The following is a 15,639-nucleotide window of genomic DNA, read 5'->3' as shown; positions in this document are numbered from 1 at the left end:
GGGTAGTAAGACTATAGCATCCTGTAACTTATAAATATTATTTGTCGTAACACGCGCTTATATTCAAACATGTAATCAAAGGTTCACGAGGAACGCGAGAGAGTAAAAGAAAAGGGTGTTTCTCGGCATCGATTGAGGCGACAAGATGACGTATGATTTTGATTAAGGAACAGCACGTCGGTGCCGGACAAAGGTAGTGACCAATGGAGGCAAAGAGAGAAACATCCAAACCGGCTTTTGAGAATCAGGAAAGGTGGAGTTCCACCAATTCCGAACTTATAAAAAGAAAGTTGATAGTTTCTCAGTTGGGTACTCGTTCGACCATCTTGAAGACAAAAAGCACTGGTATAGTGATTAAGCCATGTCTGAAGATGAAACAAATTGTGATCAAAGCAGGTGTGGTATTCGTATACAAGTGGATCCGCCCTCAAGCCTTCCGCCGGGAAATGTGCACAGGCCCAGCAACTTTGCTTCATTTACAATTATCCCGACTGAAGCCGTTCACAATAACGATCATCAGGGATCTGCAGTCCAACATGAGGTAACTGACAATACAAACAATCCAAAATGTTTAAATAATTAAGTGTGAAATAAGTTTGACAAAGTTAAATCGTATTAGATGCTGGAGATTCCGAATAACAGAAGAAAGTCGAACATCGTTCCACCAAATCTGCCAACAGTTCCATCCGGAGTAGAAATGGGAAGTGACGCGTTCGAGTTATCCGAGGAATCGAACGACTTGAAAGAATCGGGAGAGCAACAGGAGGTGAAATATTATCCCCAATTTATTACACAATATGAACATTTGTTGATGTTAATTGAATTAATTATTAGACTATAGAGTTTTCTAGACAAAGACGAAGATCCGCCATCCTCCCACCGAATCTAGCTACAGTTCCGTCCGGAGTTGAAATGGACAACGAAGCATTTGTAATAGCCGAGGAGGTAAATCATTATTAACTTTAAATGAATTAAAGCAACCGTGTTATTAAACGAAAGGGAATGAACTGACTTTATGCAGCAACATTCCGTAAATGGTCCTCCGTCACGTCGCATGTCGTTGATCGATACAAACTCGCAAAACAGCTTTCGATTGGGACGTGGAATCCAGTCCAGTCTCAGGCGACTGGGAATGAGCATGAACTTAAGTCGAAGGGGATCGACGTCGACAAATACGGAAACGGTCCCGCGCATCGCCAATTACCGCAATTTCTTCAATCTGCGATCCCACTCTCGACCTACGTTGGATGAACTGCACGAACCTATCACAAGAAGGCCAAACGTAAAAGACGAGAAGATATTACATAACGCATACAGGGAACGCTTTCAAATAAACTTCCTTTTTTGAAAACAACAGCTTGCCAATCCTGATGCCAACGATATCCAAGAGCCAGTTGGTGACAAATTTGGCTGGATCGAGGGAGTCCTCATCCGCAACATGTTGAGCATTTGGGGAGTCATGCTTTTCCTCCGAATCTCTTGGGTGGTGGCCCTTTCAGGAATCTGTAAGTCTAAATTAATTGTGAATTGATAATTAGAGTAAATTGATTTGTAAAAAAAACAACAGGGCAGACATTGATCATCATAGCTATTTCTACTTTCATCACATTAATGACGGCTCTTTCCATGTCGGCTATCGCTACCAACGGCGAAATAGGAGGAGGTAATACGCTAAAAAAATACACAAATATTACATAACATTTTTTCCCACCTGAATTTATTAATGACATTTTAATTATTAGGTGGAACGTACTACGTAATGAGTCGCGTTTTAGGACCAGAATTTGGCGGTTCCATCGGAGTTATCTTCGCTATCGCCAATGCAATCAACGCCTCGTTAAATGTGGTCGGTTTCTGCCAGTCGATTCAGGATTTGATGAGAAGCTACGGTGGGGCCGTTATCGTTGACGGTGCTGACAACGACATTCGTAAGTTTTACGTTTACTGTGAGCTTATATAGGCTACCCTTATAATCACTTATAATCTCTAAACTGGTTTCTTACAGGGATCATAGGAACGGTAATTTAAAAAAAAGAATCATAGAAGTTTCATAATATTTTATAATGAATAAATAATCATAGATAACGATGATCGCCGTTTGCGCTCTTTGCGGGCTCGGAGCTAAGTACGAAGCGAAAGTAATAATTTACATTAATTCGTACCGTGGAAATTAGCCACAATATCGTTAATCACTTTTTACTTGCGATTCAGACACAAGGAGTGATGTTGGTTATTCTAATGGTTGCCTTGGCCAACTTTGCCGCCGGGAGTATCATGGGCCCAGGCAGTTCTGAAAAAGAAAAGGCTAGGGGATTCCTTGGCTACGACTGTAGGAATTATACTGAGCTTTCCCCTAAAAAAATATTCTTGTTTATGATTATACTATATTTGATTTGAGTTTATAGTGGATCTCATTCGAGAAAACTGGAGCCCTGGTTACACAGTCACCGACGGACAAATGCAAGATTTTTTCTCCGTTTTTTCTGTGTACTTTCCGGCAGGCATTGGAATCCTGGCCGGAGCTAATGTTTCTGGCGATTTAAAGGTAATTATTTTTTTGTTTCTCTGTTATATCTGTCAAAGGGATAAATGTATTTTTTCCTATCAGGATCCAAATAGTGCCATACCCAAGGGTACGATCCTTGCCATCTGCATCACGAGCGTTTCCTATGCCATTGTCGCCATTATTTGTGGAGCCACTATGAAAAGAGCAGGTAAAAATATTTAATTACCAAAAGTGAAAACATTCTTTCCGGTATAGATTTGGTAAACTTTGATTTGTCAAAAGCAACCGGAAGCATTGATGATTTGCGAAACGGAACTTATTTGGACTGCGTCTCCAACAACTGTACTTATGGAATTTATTACGACTATCAAGTAAATCTAATTTTGAAATCAATCAAACCTCTAATTTAATGAAAGTTATGTTTTTGTGTGGTACCTCTAGGCTATGACGTTAATTTCCGGTTTTGGCCCGTTGAATTACGCCGGCTGCTTCGCTGCCACCCTGAGCTCGGCACTGGCAAGTTACGTCTCCTGTCCGAAACTGTTGAAAGTCATTGCCGACGACAAGCTTTACCCTTATTGGCTGGTTGGAATTCTGGGTAAAGGATATGGTAAAGCTAAAGAACCGATAAGAGCATACGCTTTTACTTTCATCCTAGCGCTCGTCTTTGTCTTGATCGGTAAGTCCTCATATCTTCATTCGGAGTAATATAAGTTTTGATTGACGGTGTTGTTTGTTTCATCATAGCCCATTTGGACGTGATCGCTCTGTTGATTTCCAATTTTTTCTTGGCCACGTTCGCCCTCATGAATTATTCGACGTTTCACGTCAGTCTGGTCAAACCAATCGGCTGGCGACCCACCTTTAAGGTACAGGAAACCTCTGAGCTAATCGAGTATCCTATAGCGTAGCGGGCAATTGTCGTTTTATTTGTTTGTTAGTTGTTTTCTTTTTTTTAATTGTTGATTTTGATTTGGTGTCAGTATGCGCGGGAGTGTTCTGTCCATTTCGTATAGATGGCGTGTGTTTGTGTTAGCTGGCGTGCTGAACGAATTTCAATTAGATTGACTGTTTACTTAATTTGGAAATGGGAAGTAAAAAACAGATTACGAAGTTGCTTGCGTCACGAAACAATCTTTATGCGCGAACTATGCATTGCATTTTATATACACATCAGCTTTTTTTAAAATCAATCCGCGTTTATGTTTTGACATTGAATTAAAATTTTATTTTATTTGCTTTTTCAAATTTTAGTATTACAACATGTGGCTGAGCTTACTCACAGCTGCTTTATGCGTCGTCGGCATGTTTTTGATTAGCTGGCCGGTAGCCCTCATCACTATCGCCATCGTCCTCTTCTTTTATCTCGTCGTTCACTACAGAAATCCGGGTAAACTTTGATGGCGCACGAAATAAATTTTATGACACTCAATATCTTTTTTAATATATTGCAACTTGCAGAGGTAAACTGGGGATCTTCCAGTCAGGCTCAAACGTACAGTGAGGCATTATCGAGCATACAGCAGTTGGTTCACGTCGAAGAGCACGTTAAGAACTACCGACCGCAAATTCTGGCCTTAACCGGACATCCTGCCACCCGTCCAGCTCTAGTCGACTTTGCTTATCTCATCTGCAAGAGTAATTCACTGCTCATCTGCGCTAATGTCGTAAAAGTGAGTTTCTATAGGAATTATTATGTATTTTAACAGTGAACATCATACTTCAACTTTTTATTCAAATTAGGGCCACCGCTCATCCGACGAGCGCAGTCAAACGATTAAAAAAGCTTACGAATATTTGTGGAAGCACAGAATCAATGGATTTTGCTCGCTAATTAACGACGTCAACTTGCAACAAGGAGTCTCAGCTCTGCTTCAAGTGGGAGGCGTTGGCAAAATGAAGCCCAACATTTTATTACTCGGTTACAAAAATGACTGGCAAGTCTGCGAGAATCACTCACTGGACCACTACTTTGCTGCTATACAGTCAGTTACACTGGATCTAATAGTCTCAAATTTTTGTAATACTTATTACATTTTTATTAATTTATTACAGCACTGGATTTGATCTGCAAGTAGCTGTCGCCATTCTCCGTACGCCAGAGGGTCTAGATTGCACGTCACTGTTTACTGATTTAGAAGATAGAGACTATATTCTAAATACATTGGGTTCGTCCTTGATTCGTTCATCATCAACAAGTAAAATTTCTTTTCAAATTGCATTTGACTTTTTCTTCTATAATACTTTTATAATAATGCAGCAAGCACAACTAGCATGGATTCAGTGCCCGAATCTCCAGCTGCCGAGCATGACGACAGCCGGTCTCCAGCAGAACGGCAGGATAGACGAACGAGAAAGCGATCGTCCAAATTTGATCAGCCAGTTTTGACGTATAACATATTTTGTTCCAATAATCAGAAGTTAATTGTTAATAACATTTGTACTGATAACAACCCAATACAGGGACCGACATGGCAAAGAGCTCCCGACGCATATTGTCAGTTGCATCACAGCCTTCCGGCGTAAACAACGCAGAAGTTGCATTGACGTCTGGTGGCTGTATGACGACGGAGGTACATAGAGTATTAAACTGGCCGTCCTCGAAATATCTAGAGCAATGTTACCTCGTCCGATCTCATTTCCCAACATTGTTAATTATTTAGGACTAACTCTATTACTTCCACACATCATCAACACCCGATTGAACTGGTCTTCCTGTAGGTTACGCGTGTTTTGCACCGCATCCGGACAAGACGATTTGGAGAACGAGCGTAAAGGGTAATTAACAAAATACTATTATAGGCGAGAAAAAAAGAAAAGAAACGCTAATAGTCCACACTCAAAAGAAAAAACTTTATCCTTGATTATCACTAATTTGTATAACAGAATGGCTGCTCTTTTGGCTAAATTTCGAATCACTTATTCGGATTTGACCGTCATCAAAGACGTCAAGCAAGCTCCCAAAGAATCGACAAGAGCGTGGTTTGACGGCCTCATCCGGGATTTTTATGGCCGTGACCAACTTCCAGGTATACAATGCACAACACGTAAAGCTCAAATCATCGTCATCGCGCATTTCAACTTTTTAATCTGGTTTCCATACAGTGACTGAAATGAACGCTCAACGTGCCAAGACGGATCGCCATTTGAGGCTGAGAGAGATGTTGATGGAACATTCTTCGGCGTCCAGTTTGGTAGTCATGTAAGTTATTGGATCAAATGCGCTTTTTTAAACGTAAATGAATTCCCTTTAGATCGAATATCAAATACTGGTTTTTAAAATTAAAGGACACTGCCGATGCCCCGTAAAGGAACTGTTGGCGCCCCACTGTACATGGCTTGGCTGGAGGCCTTGTCCGCCAACATGCCGCCCTTCTTGCTGATCCGAGGCAACCAATCTTCGGTTCTGACCTTCTATTCTTAACACCAAATCAGCCGAACATCATATAAAGCAAAACCGGAACAATCCAGTTCAGTTGCTTCGGTCTCTAATGTTAATTCAGTTGTTTGCGGTGACCTTGTTATAGTTATTTCAGTCTCTTTTCGTGCGATAATATTATACACACACTACTAACAAAGAAATAAACGAACTTCGTCCTAACGGTATATGCGCTCTAAGGTTACTATATAGCTAGTATATAAATACTCACCGTTGCTTCTGGGCTGGATGAATAACAAACAGTTCTTCTCGTATCTTGGTACCAAGGCCGCCAATAAACTCTCGGCCTATGGGCGACGGCAGCGGCGGCGGCGGGCAATTTTTGAAAAATCTTTCCTCGGGGCGAGCTGGCAAAGGTATCCAGTTTTCGCTTGGAAAAACCACCTGGTACGGACTGGTTTTTCGCTCATCGTTTAGGTCAGGGTGTAAGTAATAAACCTCGACCGTGTAAAGACTCACCCATATGACCATAAGACCCGGAAAAAACCTAATCTTTCGTTGCGCGTTGTTGGCGGATTATTTTATTTTATTTTTTCTGCATCTTGAGCGAATTTTCCGCGGACAATCTATTATTCATGTGGGTATTTAGAACAGAAAGAAGGAGAACAAACTAGCCTTGGAAGCCGACAAACTGTTTCCAGACATGACACGTAAGTGCCAAGTGAAAGTCCGTGTTTTCTCCTCAGAAAGATTTGATTCGTTCAAGTGATTTGCGCATTTTGCGTAATACTTTCGAAAAAATGTTAATGCTGGCTTTCCAGATTTCTAAAGTTTATGCCTAAATAATTTCAATATCCAAATTGAAATTGCAGGGTCGTACAGTAGGTTGGACAAAACAATTTGTAATGTGGCCAATATCCAGCGCGAACCGGTTTCTTAGAGCTGCGGCTGCATAGTTATCAGACCTGCAATAAACCATTGGTATTGAACAAACCGTTGTTTATATTATGTGATGAGTTTGTCGTGTCCGGCTTTAAAATTTTCACGACTCTAATAAATTCATGATTCTGGTACGTGTGTTGTACCTTTTTACTTCCTTGTGGAATTTACTTCACACCCGTACACCAAATGATCTTTCTAATCTGTCAGACTTCGGGTCATCAGCAGCTTATGTTGCTAAGGTACAAAACACTGAAAGTATAATCAGGGCATGGGTATTTTTTATGGATAGTAGCAGGATGCGAAGTTTGGCTAAATGCTAAATAGTCCTAATAAACGAGCCCCAAAGCCCGATAACCTAAATTGTCTATCACTCATCGGCTTTGATTCTTTTCGTTCAAATCTTATAAACAGACAACGTTGGGTGGAGTTGGAGAGGGGGGGGGGATGAATTTAAAAAACTGGGTCAAGGCATTTACCAATAAATCAGCAGACACACACATAAGAAGGCCTATATTTTCCAATGAGGTTCATCAACATTCCGTCTGTCTGGATTAGTCCAATCGATTTAGGTGAACGCAGACACATGTGAGAGGTCTGTTATTAAATAGGGGAGATCCCGCCGTCTGAATAGTTTTGAAATGTGAACCGCAATTTTGAGAGTGTATTCAATCTCGGACATGTTGTTTAAAATTCTGAAGCAATAAGCACGAATTTTATGATAAGGTCATTTTAATAACAGAATATATTCAGGGAGTTGCGAAACCCCCACGCAGTTGTAAAAACGAAAAACGTGCTGGTAGTTTCTTTAGGGTGCGACCTCAAGTTGCTTTTATTTTATTTTTTCAAAGACGTGTAAGTTGGCAAGCCATGCGTTGCAAGTCATGTATGCAAACGAGTTAGAGATTGATAGAAGAACGGTATTGTGGGTCAAGTTCGCCTATGAACCAATAACTTATTGGGTTTTTCGACCGATGTAATTGTTCTTGACAAGTTGTTGACAACTTCTTTAATGCCTACATTCAGGGTTTTTGCTATCCTCTAAGTAAGTCAATTTCCGTCACAAAACATGGCATAATAAAGACATTAACCTACATCGATTGAATTGACCGATTATATTCGATTTCGTTTGCAGTAAACCGATTTTCCTAAGGGCAACTAAACACTTCAAAAGATTTGATATTCGAACACCAAGAGTGGTAGAATAACGCAAGTCGTTTATTGGCGGTGTGTGAATGTCAAGTGAAGTTGAAAGAACACAAGAACTAGTTGCTTGAATGTTGAAGGTCGCAACGCCAGCGATAACATATCGGTCATGAACGTCATCATCCTCATGCAAATCTGTTTTCCACATTCTCCGCCGCATAGTTTTGATTTTGATTACATTTGTTTTGTTTTTATCACGCCAATTCTCATGAGCGGATGTAAACAAATCAAACGTTCTCATCTTTCTCTTCCAGAAACCGGCAGCATTACAACAAACTAACACCGGATGTACAATATGACGGTAAAAATGTCACGTCTTAGAACCGGGGCAAAACAATTACGGGATGTACTAGGCGTGGACACACAACAAAACAAATACCGTACTGGTACATCATCCACTTGAATAAAAGAAAAAAAAAACCGGTTCAAGTCGCTAGGTGATAAATGCGAGAGAAAAAAACTAAGAGGCAGCAACACGATTTATAATAACGTAATAGAGAGAGTGTTTCTCAAAGTGCGCTCGCACCGAACCAGAAGGTTTCCCAAGGACTCGCAATCCAATAAAAAGGCCAGCAAGTGAAAGGAATGGAGTCCAATTCTCTTTTATCCGCCGTGTGATCCCCTTCGTTACATGTTTCTCCATTTTCTGTCCAAGACGATGGCCCGTTTCTTGGCCGACGTTATCAACTGAACTTTGCTGCGTGCTTATTGCCTACTACATCACCCACACACGATTTTCCCAACTTGTCATTTTATAGGCCTACCGTATTACATTTACCAACGTGGACTAATCCCAATCGTTTTCCCAGTAATAAATCATGGAGAATCAGCATCACTTGAGTGGTGGGAGTGTCAATGTCATGCCGAATCACGGTGAGGAAGATAGTCGCCAGCATCCGCAGCGGGTCTCTCGCTTCAGCATCCAGCGTCTGGACACGAGGGACATGATGGTGGCCAATAACGTGCCGAGACGCCGGGCGTCGGTCAATCACGGCCAGCAGCAATCGAACAACGGCAGCAGCCGTTCCGAATTCGTCGCTTCCTCCTACATCACGATGGACGACATCAATTTGTCTCAACCTGTTCGTCCGTCGGCCAACGGACGCAGCGCAAGCGTTCGTGAACACGCCAAAGGGTTAATATTTTTGTTTGACTTTTCATGCCCCATTTTTTTGTTGTTCCCTGTCTCGTTTGGTATCCTGCAGTTGGAGCAATGATTGATGGAATGCTGCGCAATTATCTAATTACAGAGTTGGTCTGCTACCGGCCGTCCTTGACCAGAACCGATACGGAAATGCTTTGAAAGCTCATCTCCGCGACAGCGTCCGCACCAATCGACCCCTGCGACATCATTTGAGTCGCGAGACTTTGCCATCGTTGGACAACTATCAAGCGCACTCTGTGGCCAATCGTGCCACACTCGAGGAGCTGCGTCTCGGTGCCGATCATCAACAAGGCATTCAAAAGGTATTGCAATTCTCGGCAATTCTTCATTTCTTTTATGAACGAAAAGACAATTGAATTAGAATTGCACATTCGGCCATTCCGTTTCAAAATATGGATAATTCTGAGAAAAAGGCAATTTACCTTATTATTTTGAATTGAGAATCGGGGGGAAGAAAAAGCCTTCGAGTTATTAGAACAATTTTGCGCAATTTTGTCATTTACGAATTCAGAACGAGGACAAGTTCACGTCGGTCATTAACCACAAGATCGGCAAATAATCCAACGTATTGGACGTCGTCCACCTAGAAAGAGAAAATTCTATTACAGAACGCAGAAAGGTTTTTCCTTTTAGACTTTCAGTTTTCTTATTGCCAAAAGCCATTCAAGCAAGGACTCGTGAAAGGTAACCATGGAGAACCAAGGCTTTCTTCATACTATATTTCGATCAGTGATCATCGCCGACTTAACTTAACTATTGGGGACTTCCCATGTATAGCCAAGATATTTTTAGATTTGAGCCTGGTGCTGGACGATAGCATATAACAGAGAGAGAGACTTTATTTGAATAAGTGGATAGATGTAGTATTTCGTTATCCCAATTTCCGTTAAAATGGTAAATGTCGTAGCAATAAATAGAGGGTAAACGACCCATTCGTTTGCCCCAGTTTAATTATCTTTTTTGGTTCGCTGGGTGATCTCATACGACCTTCTCACATAATTTAATTACGTTTACTAGCCTACACATGGCTTTTATGATGTAGGTACAATAAAACGTGAAGGTCAAACAACAGTCACGTTTCAAGTACAACGCCTTCAATAATCAAGTGTAGGGATATATTAAATCTGTTAAAATAAGAATCAAGATAACTATCGTGCGTCTAAAGTTCCGAAACGATAATAAAGGCGGCGACGGAGAAATGTAAAAATAACAATTACACTGAGAAAATCACGCTGAAAATTGGTACCTGGTTAAAATCATCTACCGTTAAAAAGCTGCTTAGATGCCATAATTACCCGAAATGGCACGATGGCGAGCCACTCGACTTTCTCATGCGTTTCAAATGAATGTTCACACACAAGTTCTTTTCCATCATGGTATTATTTTATTTTTTTACTTTGCGTGGCACCTTGAGCGCGTGCCGTATAAAATTATCCACAAAAGTTAAAACGCAGCGGTATAAATATAACCACTAAAATGTTTCCCAGCTGAGCCGTTGGCAAAATATACCGTGTGTTAAATATTTGAAATCGGCGGTGGTCAAATTGTATTTCCCCGTTGGTCATTTACTCATTTCGCCAAGACCAATTATATTTAAGCGCTCATTTAATCTTAATTCTAATTAAATTTTCTTTTGGAATGAATTTTTTTTTCTTTTTTTTTATTTAGGGTGGGAATTCCGGACAAGTGCCGGCGGTTGGTGGTCTTAAATTCGGCTGGATCCAAGGCGTGTTCATCCGATGCTTGCTCAACATTTGGGGTGTCATGCTTTTCCTTCGACTGTCTTGGGTCGTTGCCGAGGCCGGAATCGGCCAGGCCATTTTGATTGTGTTGCTGGCCACGGCCGTCACTTCTCTAACAGCTCTGTCCATGTCGGCCATCAGTACAAACGGGCAAATTAAAGGAGGAGGCACGTATTACATGATATCCCGCTCCCTTGGTCCGGAATTCGGGGCGGCCATCGGCATCATTTTCGCATTGGCCAACGCTGTGGCCGTCTCACTTCACACGGTCGGCTTTTGCGAGGCGCTCAACGACATGCTCGAAGAGCTGGGCGTCCAAATTGTTGATGGCGATCTAAATGACATCCGTATCGTTGGATCCGTCACGCTGGTTGTCCTGGCAATGATCGTCGGCATTGGAATGGAATGGGAAGCTAAGGTAAGTGCATAGCGTACAGTTTTTTTTCTGGTTATTTGCGGTTGCGGAATTGTTTTTGATTGACCTTTCCGTCGTCCGCAATATAGGCTCAGTTACTTTTCATGGGCATTTTGATGGTGGCGTTGGCCAACTTTATCCTGGGAAGCTTCTTGGGACCGTCTGACATTGACAAATTCTCCAAAGGATTCGTCGGTTACGATTGTAAGGCAATTAATGAGCTTGATGAAATATGAAATATGCTGATTTGTTTTTGTTTTAGTCGAATTGTTGACATCCAACTTTTATTCCGACTACCGTGTTTTCGACGGATTCCAACAAAATTTTTTCTCCGTTTTCTCCATTTTCTTCCCGGCAGCCACAGGAATCCTGGCCGGAGCCAACATCTCCGGTGATTTGAAGGTAAAACAAATCTTTGATCATATTTCAAATCCCCTCTAAATTTTGCCATTATGTCTCTCAACTCAGGACCCCTCAGTGGCAATCCCCAAAGGAACTTTATTGGCTATTGCCGTCACATCCGTTTCTTACATCATTTTCGCCATCATTGCCGGAGCAACTGTACTCCGCGACGCCACCGGAATCCCATCCAACTACAACAACACAGTGGCTACAATCAACGATTACATCGAAATCTGCGCCGAGCAGGATTGCGAGTGGGGATTGCACAACAGTTTCCAAGTAATGACGTTAGTCTCGGCTTTCGGACCCCTGAATTATGCGGGATGTTTTGCCGCGACCCTCAGTTCGGCGCTGGCCTGCTTCGTCTCGGCTCCGAAAGTCTTCCAGGCTCTATGTCAAGATCGACTCTTTCCCCATTTGCAATATTTCGCTAAAGGTTACGGCAAGACTCAAGAACCCCTACGTGCTTACATCCTGACTTTCCTCATCGCTTTGGCTTGCGTTCTCATCGGTAAGATCGAACACGTGATAATATTTTAGATTTAGAATTTTCTTTAAAAAAAAATGTGTTGCGTGTGTGTTGACTTGTATATAGCCCAGCTCAACATTATTGCTCCTCTGATCACAAATTGTTATTTGGCATCTTACGCTCTCGTCAACTTCTCCACCTTTCACATCGATCTGATCCAGCCGGTCGGCTGGCGCCCTACTTTCCGCTATTACAACAAATGGCTGAGTTTATTAGGTTGCGGACTTTCTGTTTCGGCCATGTTCTTGTGCAGTTGGCCGACAGCTCTGGTGACATCCACCGTGGTTATGACCCTGTTTCTTATAGTCAAGTATCGTAAACCAGGTAACAATTTTACGCTGCATATAGGTGCCCTTTAAAATTCTAATTTCTGAATTCTTCAGACGTCAATTGGGGTTCGTCGGGACAAGCGCAGGTGTACAAAACAGCGCTGATCACTGTTCAGCAGCTGAGTAACATTGAGGAACACGTGAAAACGTACACGCCACAAATTCTCGTCATGACCGGATTACCAAACATGCGACCATCTCTCGTCGACTTTGCTTACCTTCTCTGCAAGAATAATTCTTTGATGGTTTGCGGCGACATCGTTAAGGTATAACCACATCATTATTTCTTGAATTGGTGTTTAATTATCTAAAAATTCGTCTTGTTTAGGAGAGGCAGAGCCACAAACAACGTTCCCAGCGGATCAACAAATCGTCTCACTGGCTCCGGGCTCACAAGACGAAATCTTTTTATTCATTGATGGACAATATTTCATTCCCCAACGGAGTCGGAGCCTTGTTGCAGGCCACTGGAGTTGGTAAAATGAAGCCCAACATTCTTCTACTCGGCTACCAAAGCGAATGGCGCACTCACCGAAACAACGAAATTGACGATTACTGCGCTGCCATCAAGTCGGTTTAAAGATTGTCATTTTGTTCGAAACATTTCAATAATTTGAAATTTGGAAATTTATGTTATAGTACTGCACTGGAGATGCACGTCGCCGTAGCGGTGCTCCGCGTTCAGGAAGGGCTCGATTACACTGGCATTATTGGTGATTTCGACAGCATGGAGGATTTCAGCACTGGGAAACTAAAGTCGGAAGGAATCGACAATCCGCAATACACAAATACTATGGAAGGCAGCATTGCCTCCTCAAATGCGACACCATTCAGTAAGTCAATTTGCTGATTCGGAAAAATGGTGTTTTATTTCCCTATTACGTTCTTATAGCCATTTCCGGAAGTGTGAACAGCTCCTTGTCCGAATTTACACTGGACGAAACTCGAGGTGGGAAAATCAGACGGAACAAAATTCAATTGTCGTCAATGGAAAGCAGTGTGACCAACATCACCTCTGTCTCCAGTTCCTCCGCAGAGCAGAGGCATATGAAAAAGTCTCGAGTTTTGTTCAGGTATACAGAAATTAATTGATTCAACGCGATGAAAATAAATAACCTTATTGAATATTTCAAAGGGATCCACAAGGCAATGAATTGCCTGCCGAAGTGCAAAACAGCATTTGCCGCTTCCGTGTCAAACAGAAGCGCGGCACCATCGACGTTTGGTGGCTCTACGATGACGGCGGCCTCTCTATGCTGTTGCCCCACATCTTGACGACGCGTTCCAATTGGGCCAACTCCAAATTGCGCGTTTTCTGTCTGGCCGATACCAACGAGGAACAGCGTAGCAAACAGGAAAGGTATTATACGGCGGCATTTAAAAAAGTTACTTTTTTTTAAGATTTCTGACATGGTTTTTTAGTATGAGACTCTTGTTGGGTAAATTCCGCATACCCGTTTCGGATGTGGTTGTCATTCCTGATATGACATATCCACCCTCCGCCCCAACCAAGTCCTGGTTCGACGCCCTGACTCGCGATTTCGTCCGCAAGGACGACGATCCGAGCATTCTAGATTCCAGTGGTGAGTTATTATTGGTGTCAACTATTTAGTATTCAATTGATTCCAATCTATTTTCTGAATCCAATCCCACAGTCCCAGTGATTAAAGAATCGGAACTGATGGCTCAGAAGCCGAAAACGTTCAACTTCATGAGACTGAGGGAGTTGCTGCTTGAGAACTCAACCAATGCAAATCTCGTCGTAATGTAAGTGTTCCATTTTTCTTCAGTATTGCACAATGAAGATTGAAATGTTTTGCATTTTTTAAACACAGGACGCTGCCCATATCGCGGAAAGGAACAGTCAGTGGCCCGCTCTACATGAGCTGGCTGGAAACACTGACGGCAAATATGCCACCCTTCCTCCTCGTCCGTGGCAACCAAGCATCCGTCCTCACTTTTTATTCTTAAATTATCAAAAATTCATTGGGAAAATCTTCAAGAGTCTATCAAGTAAATAAGCAGAAAGGATATATGCGAGACAGCGAGAGGCAGCTGCAATTCTTGGTAGGGTATAATATATCTAGCATTCTTCTTGTCGGTGAACTAGGACGAATTGCATTTTTTTCATATTTATCCGAACAGATATATCATATTTATCATTCACATTATATCATTCTCATTTAGTGTAAACTACCCATAATACAACTTTTAATTGCTGTTTTTTTCTTTGAATATTTTAAGCTTTTAATTACCAATTTCACGCTAGAAACGAGAAAGAGTGCAGCTTCGTTTCTTACTATTCTATGTATACAATTACATGTAACCTATTTTTATTTTCGCATTAAAGAGTAATGAAGTTACTCCAACTGATAAACCTTACTAGTAAAAAATAAACATAGCCTCGTGCAGTAGCGCACGCATAATTGTCCGTGTAAAATTATAGAAAGTTTTGAAATCTGTACGCTGTTAGCTATATAGTGCAACATTTGTTATCAGATCTGCGTTTAGTTTTTTTCCCACTTCCCACTTGCGGTCTAAACTCTAAAATCCCAAAGATAAAAACGAATAAGTTCAGTTTTTACGCTTTAAAAAAGGGGGCAAATTGGTCCCATGTGACTTTTTCTCTGCTTATAGCTTTACAAAAATGTATGTAGTACACGGCCGTTAATACGTAACGTTTAAAATAAAATTCGCTAGCATTTATAGTAAAACAATACATGTACAAACTTAGGTTTGTTTACAAATTTATGGTCGAAGAAATCTAAGGAATTGTTTCCCTACATCACAATTCACAAGTTCACAACCTCATGACGAACCTACCTGACAAAACTAGTTCGTACACATCAATCAGATTTTAGATTTGTTGGATTTTCCAAAGTGAGAATGAGTTTATATGGTTACAATTATCTATCAGAAATCAGATCACATAGTATTTCTCATTAAATAGATGTGATAAGTCACTGTTTGGTGAGAAACGAGAGTCGATGAAAGTGTAAACACATTCAGGGTTTTCCCGTTAGAATT

General features: G+C 41.5%; 2 protein-coding genes across 2 annotated transcripts; both read left to right on the top strand.

The window, feature by feature from the left end:
* Positions 1 to 301: 301 nt before the first annotated feature.
* LOC124313417 (bumetanide-sensitive sodium-(potassium)-chloride cotransporter-like) lies at positions 302 to 6,107 on the top strand. Its single transcript, XM_046778340.1, has 25 exons — positions 302 to 541; positions 620 to 766; positions 835 to 945; positions 1,022 to 1,282; positions 1,358 to 1,505; positions 1,568 to 1,663; positions 1,743 to 1,928; positions 2,006 to 2,019; positions 2,082 to 2,138; positions 2,212 to 2,329; positions 2,406 to 2,545; positions 2,609 to 2,714; positions 2,789 to 2,877; positions 2,948 to 3,185; positions 3,254 to 3,375; positions 3,761 to 3,896; positions 3,968 to 4,179; positions 4,250 to 4,491; positions 4,562 to 4,704; positions 4,767 to 4,896; positions 4,970 to 5,079; positions 5,170 to 5,284; positions 5,393 to 5,535; positions 5,612 to 5,708; positions 5,795 to 6,107. Exons 1-25 carry the CDS (start codon positions 362 to 364, stop codon positions 5,928 to 5,930), a joined length of 3,477 nt encoding a protein of 1,158 aa, XP_046634296.1. The 5' UTR covers positions 302 to 361; the 3' UTR covers positions 5,931 to 6,107.
* A 2,507-nt stretch (positions 6,108 to 8,614) lies between these two features.
* LOC124313427 (bumetanide-sensitive sodium-(potassium)-chloride cotransporter-like) lies at positions 8,615 to 14,832 on the top strand. The gene is made up of 15 exons (XM_046778352.1): positions 8,615 to 9,165; positions 9,281 to 9,497; positions 10,864 to 11,355; positions 11,442 to 11,556; positions 11,615 to 11,754; positions 11,821 to 12,265; positions 12,350 to 12,607; positions 12,667 to 12,878; positions 12,941 to 13,182; positions 13,252 to 13,445; positions 13,505 to 13,685; positions 13,748 to 13,972; positions 14,035 to 14,195; positions 14,268 to 14,379; positions 14,448 to 14,832. Exons 1-15 carry the CDS (start codon positions 8,849 to 8,851, stop codon positions 14,581 to 14,583), a joined length of 3,447 nt encoding a protein of 1,148 aa, XP_046634308.1. The 5' UTR covers positions 8,615 to 8,848; the 3' UTR covers positions 14,584 to 14,832.
* The last annotated feature ends 807 nt before the right edge of the window (positions 14,833 to 15,639 follow it).

The sequence above is a fragment of the Daphnia pulicaria genome, chromosome 1 (assembly GCF_021234035.1).
Source record: "Daphnia pulicaria isolate SC F1-1A chromosome 1, SC_F0-13Bv2, whole genome shotgun sequence".
In the NCBI taxonomy this organism is placed as follows: Eukaryota; Metazoa; Arthropoda; class Branchiopoda; order Diplostraca; family Daphniidae; genus Daphnia; species Daphnia pulicaria.
Note: the sequence above shows the minus strand (reverse complement) of the source record. Positions and strands in the feature narration are given on the sequence as shown.

Excerpts from the sequence above, each read along its gene's own strand:
- LOC124313417 (XM_046778340.1), top strand. The coding sequence starts at position 362 with ATGTCTGAAGATGAAACAAATTGTGATCAAAGCAGGTGTGGTATTCGT. Across the intron at positions 2,139-2,211 it reads GAGCTAAGTACGAAGCGAAA|ACACAAGGAGTGATGTTGGT; the intron begins GTAATAATTTAC and ends CTTGCGATTCAG. Across the intron at positions 2,330-2,405 it reads GGGATTCCTTGGCTACGACT|TGGATCTCATTCGAGAAAAC; the intron begins GTAGGAATTATA and ends TTGAGTTTATAG.
- LOC124313427 (XM_046778352.1), top strand. The coding sequence starts at position 8,849 with ATGGAGAATCAGCATCACTTGAGTGGTGGGAGTGTCAATGTCATGCCG. Across the intron at positions 11,356-11,441 it reads GAATGGAATGGGAAGCTAAG|GCTCAGTTACTTTTCATGGG; the intron begins GTAAGTGCATAG and ends TCCGCAATATAG. Across the intron at positions 13,686-13,747 it reads AAGTCTCGAGTTTTGTTCAG|GGATCCACAAGGCAATGAAT; the intron begins GTATACAGAAAT and ends AATATTTCAAAG.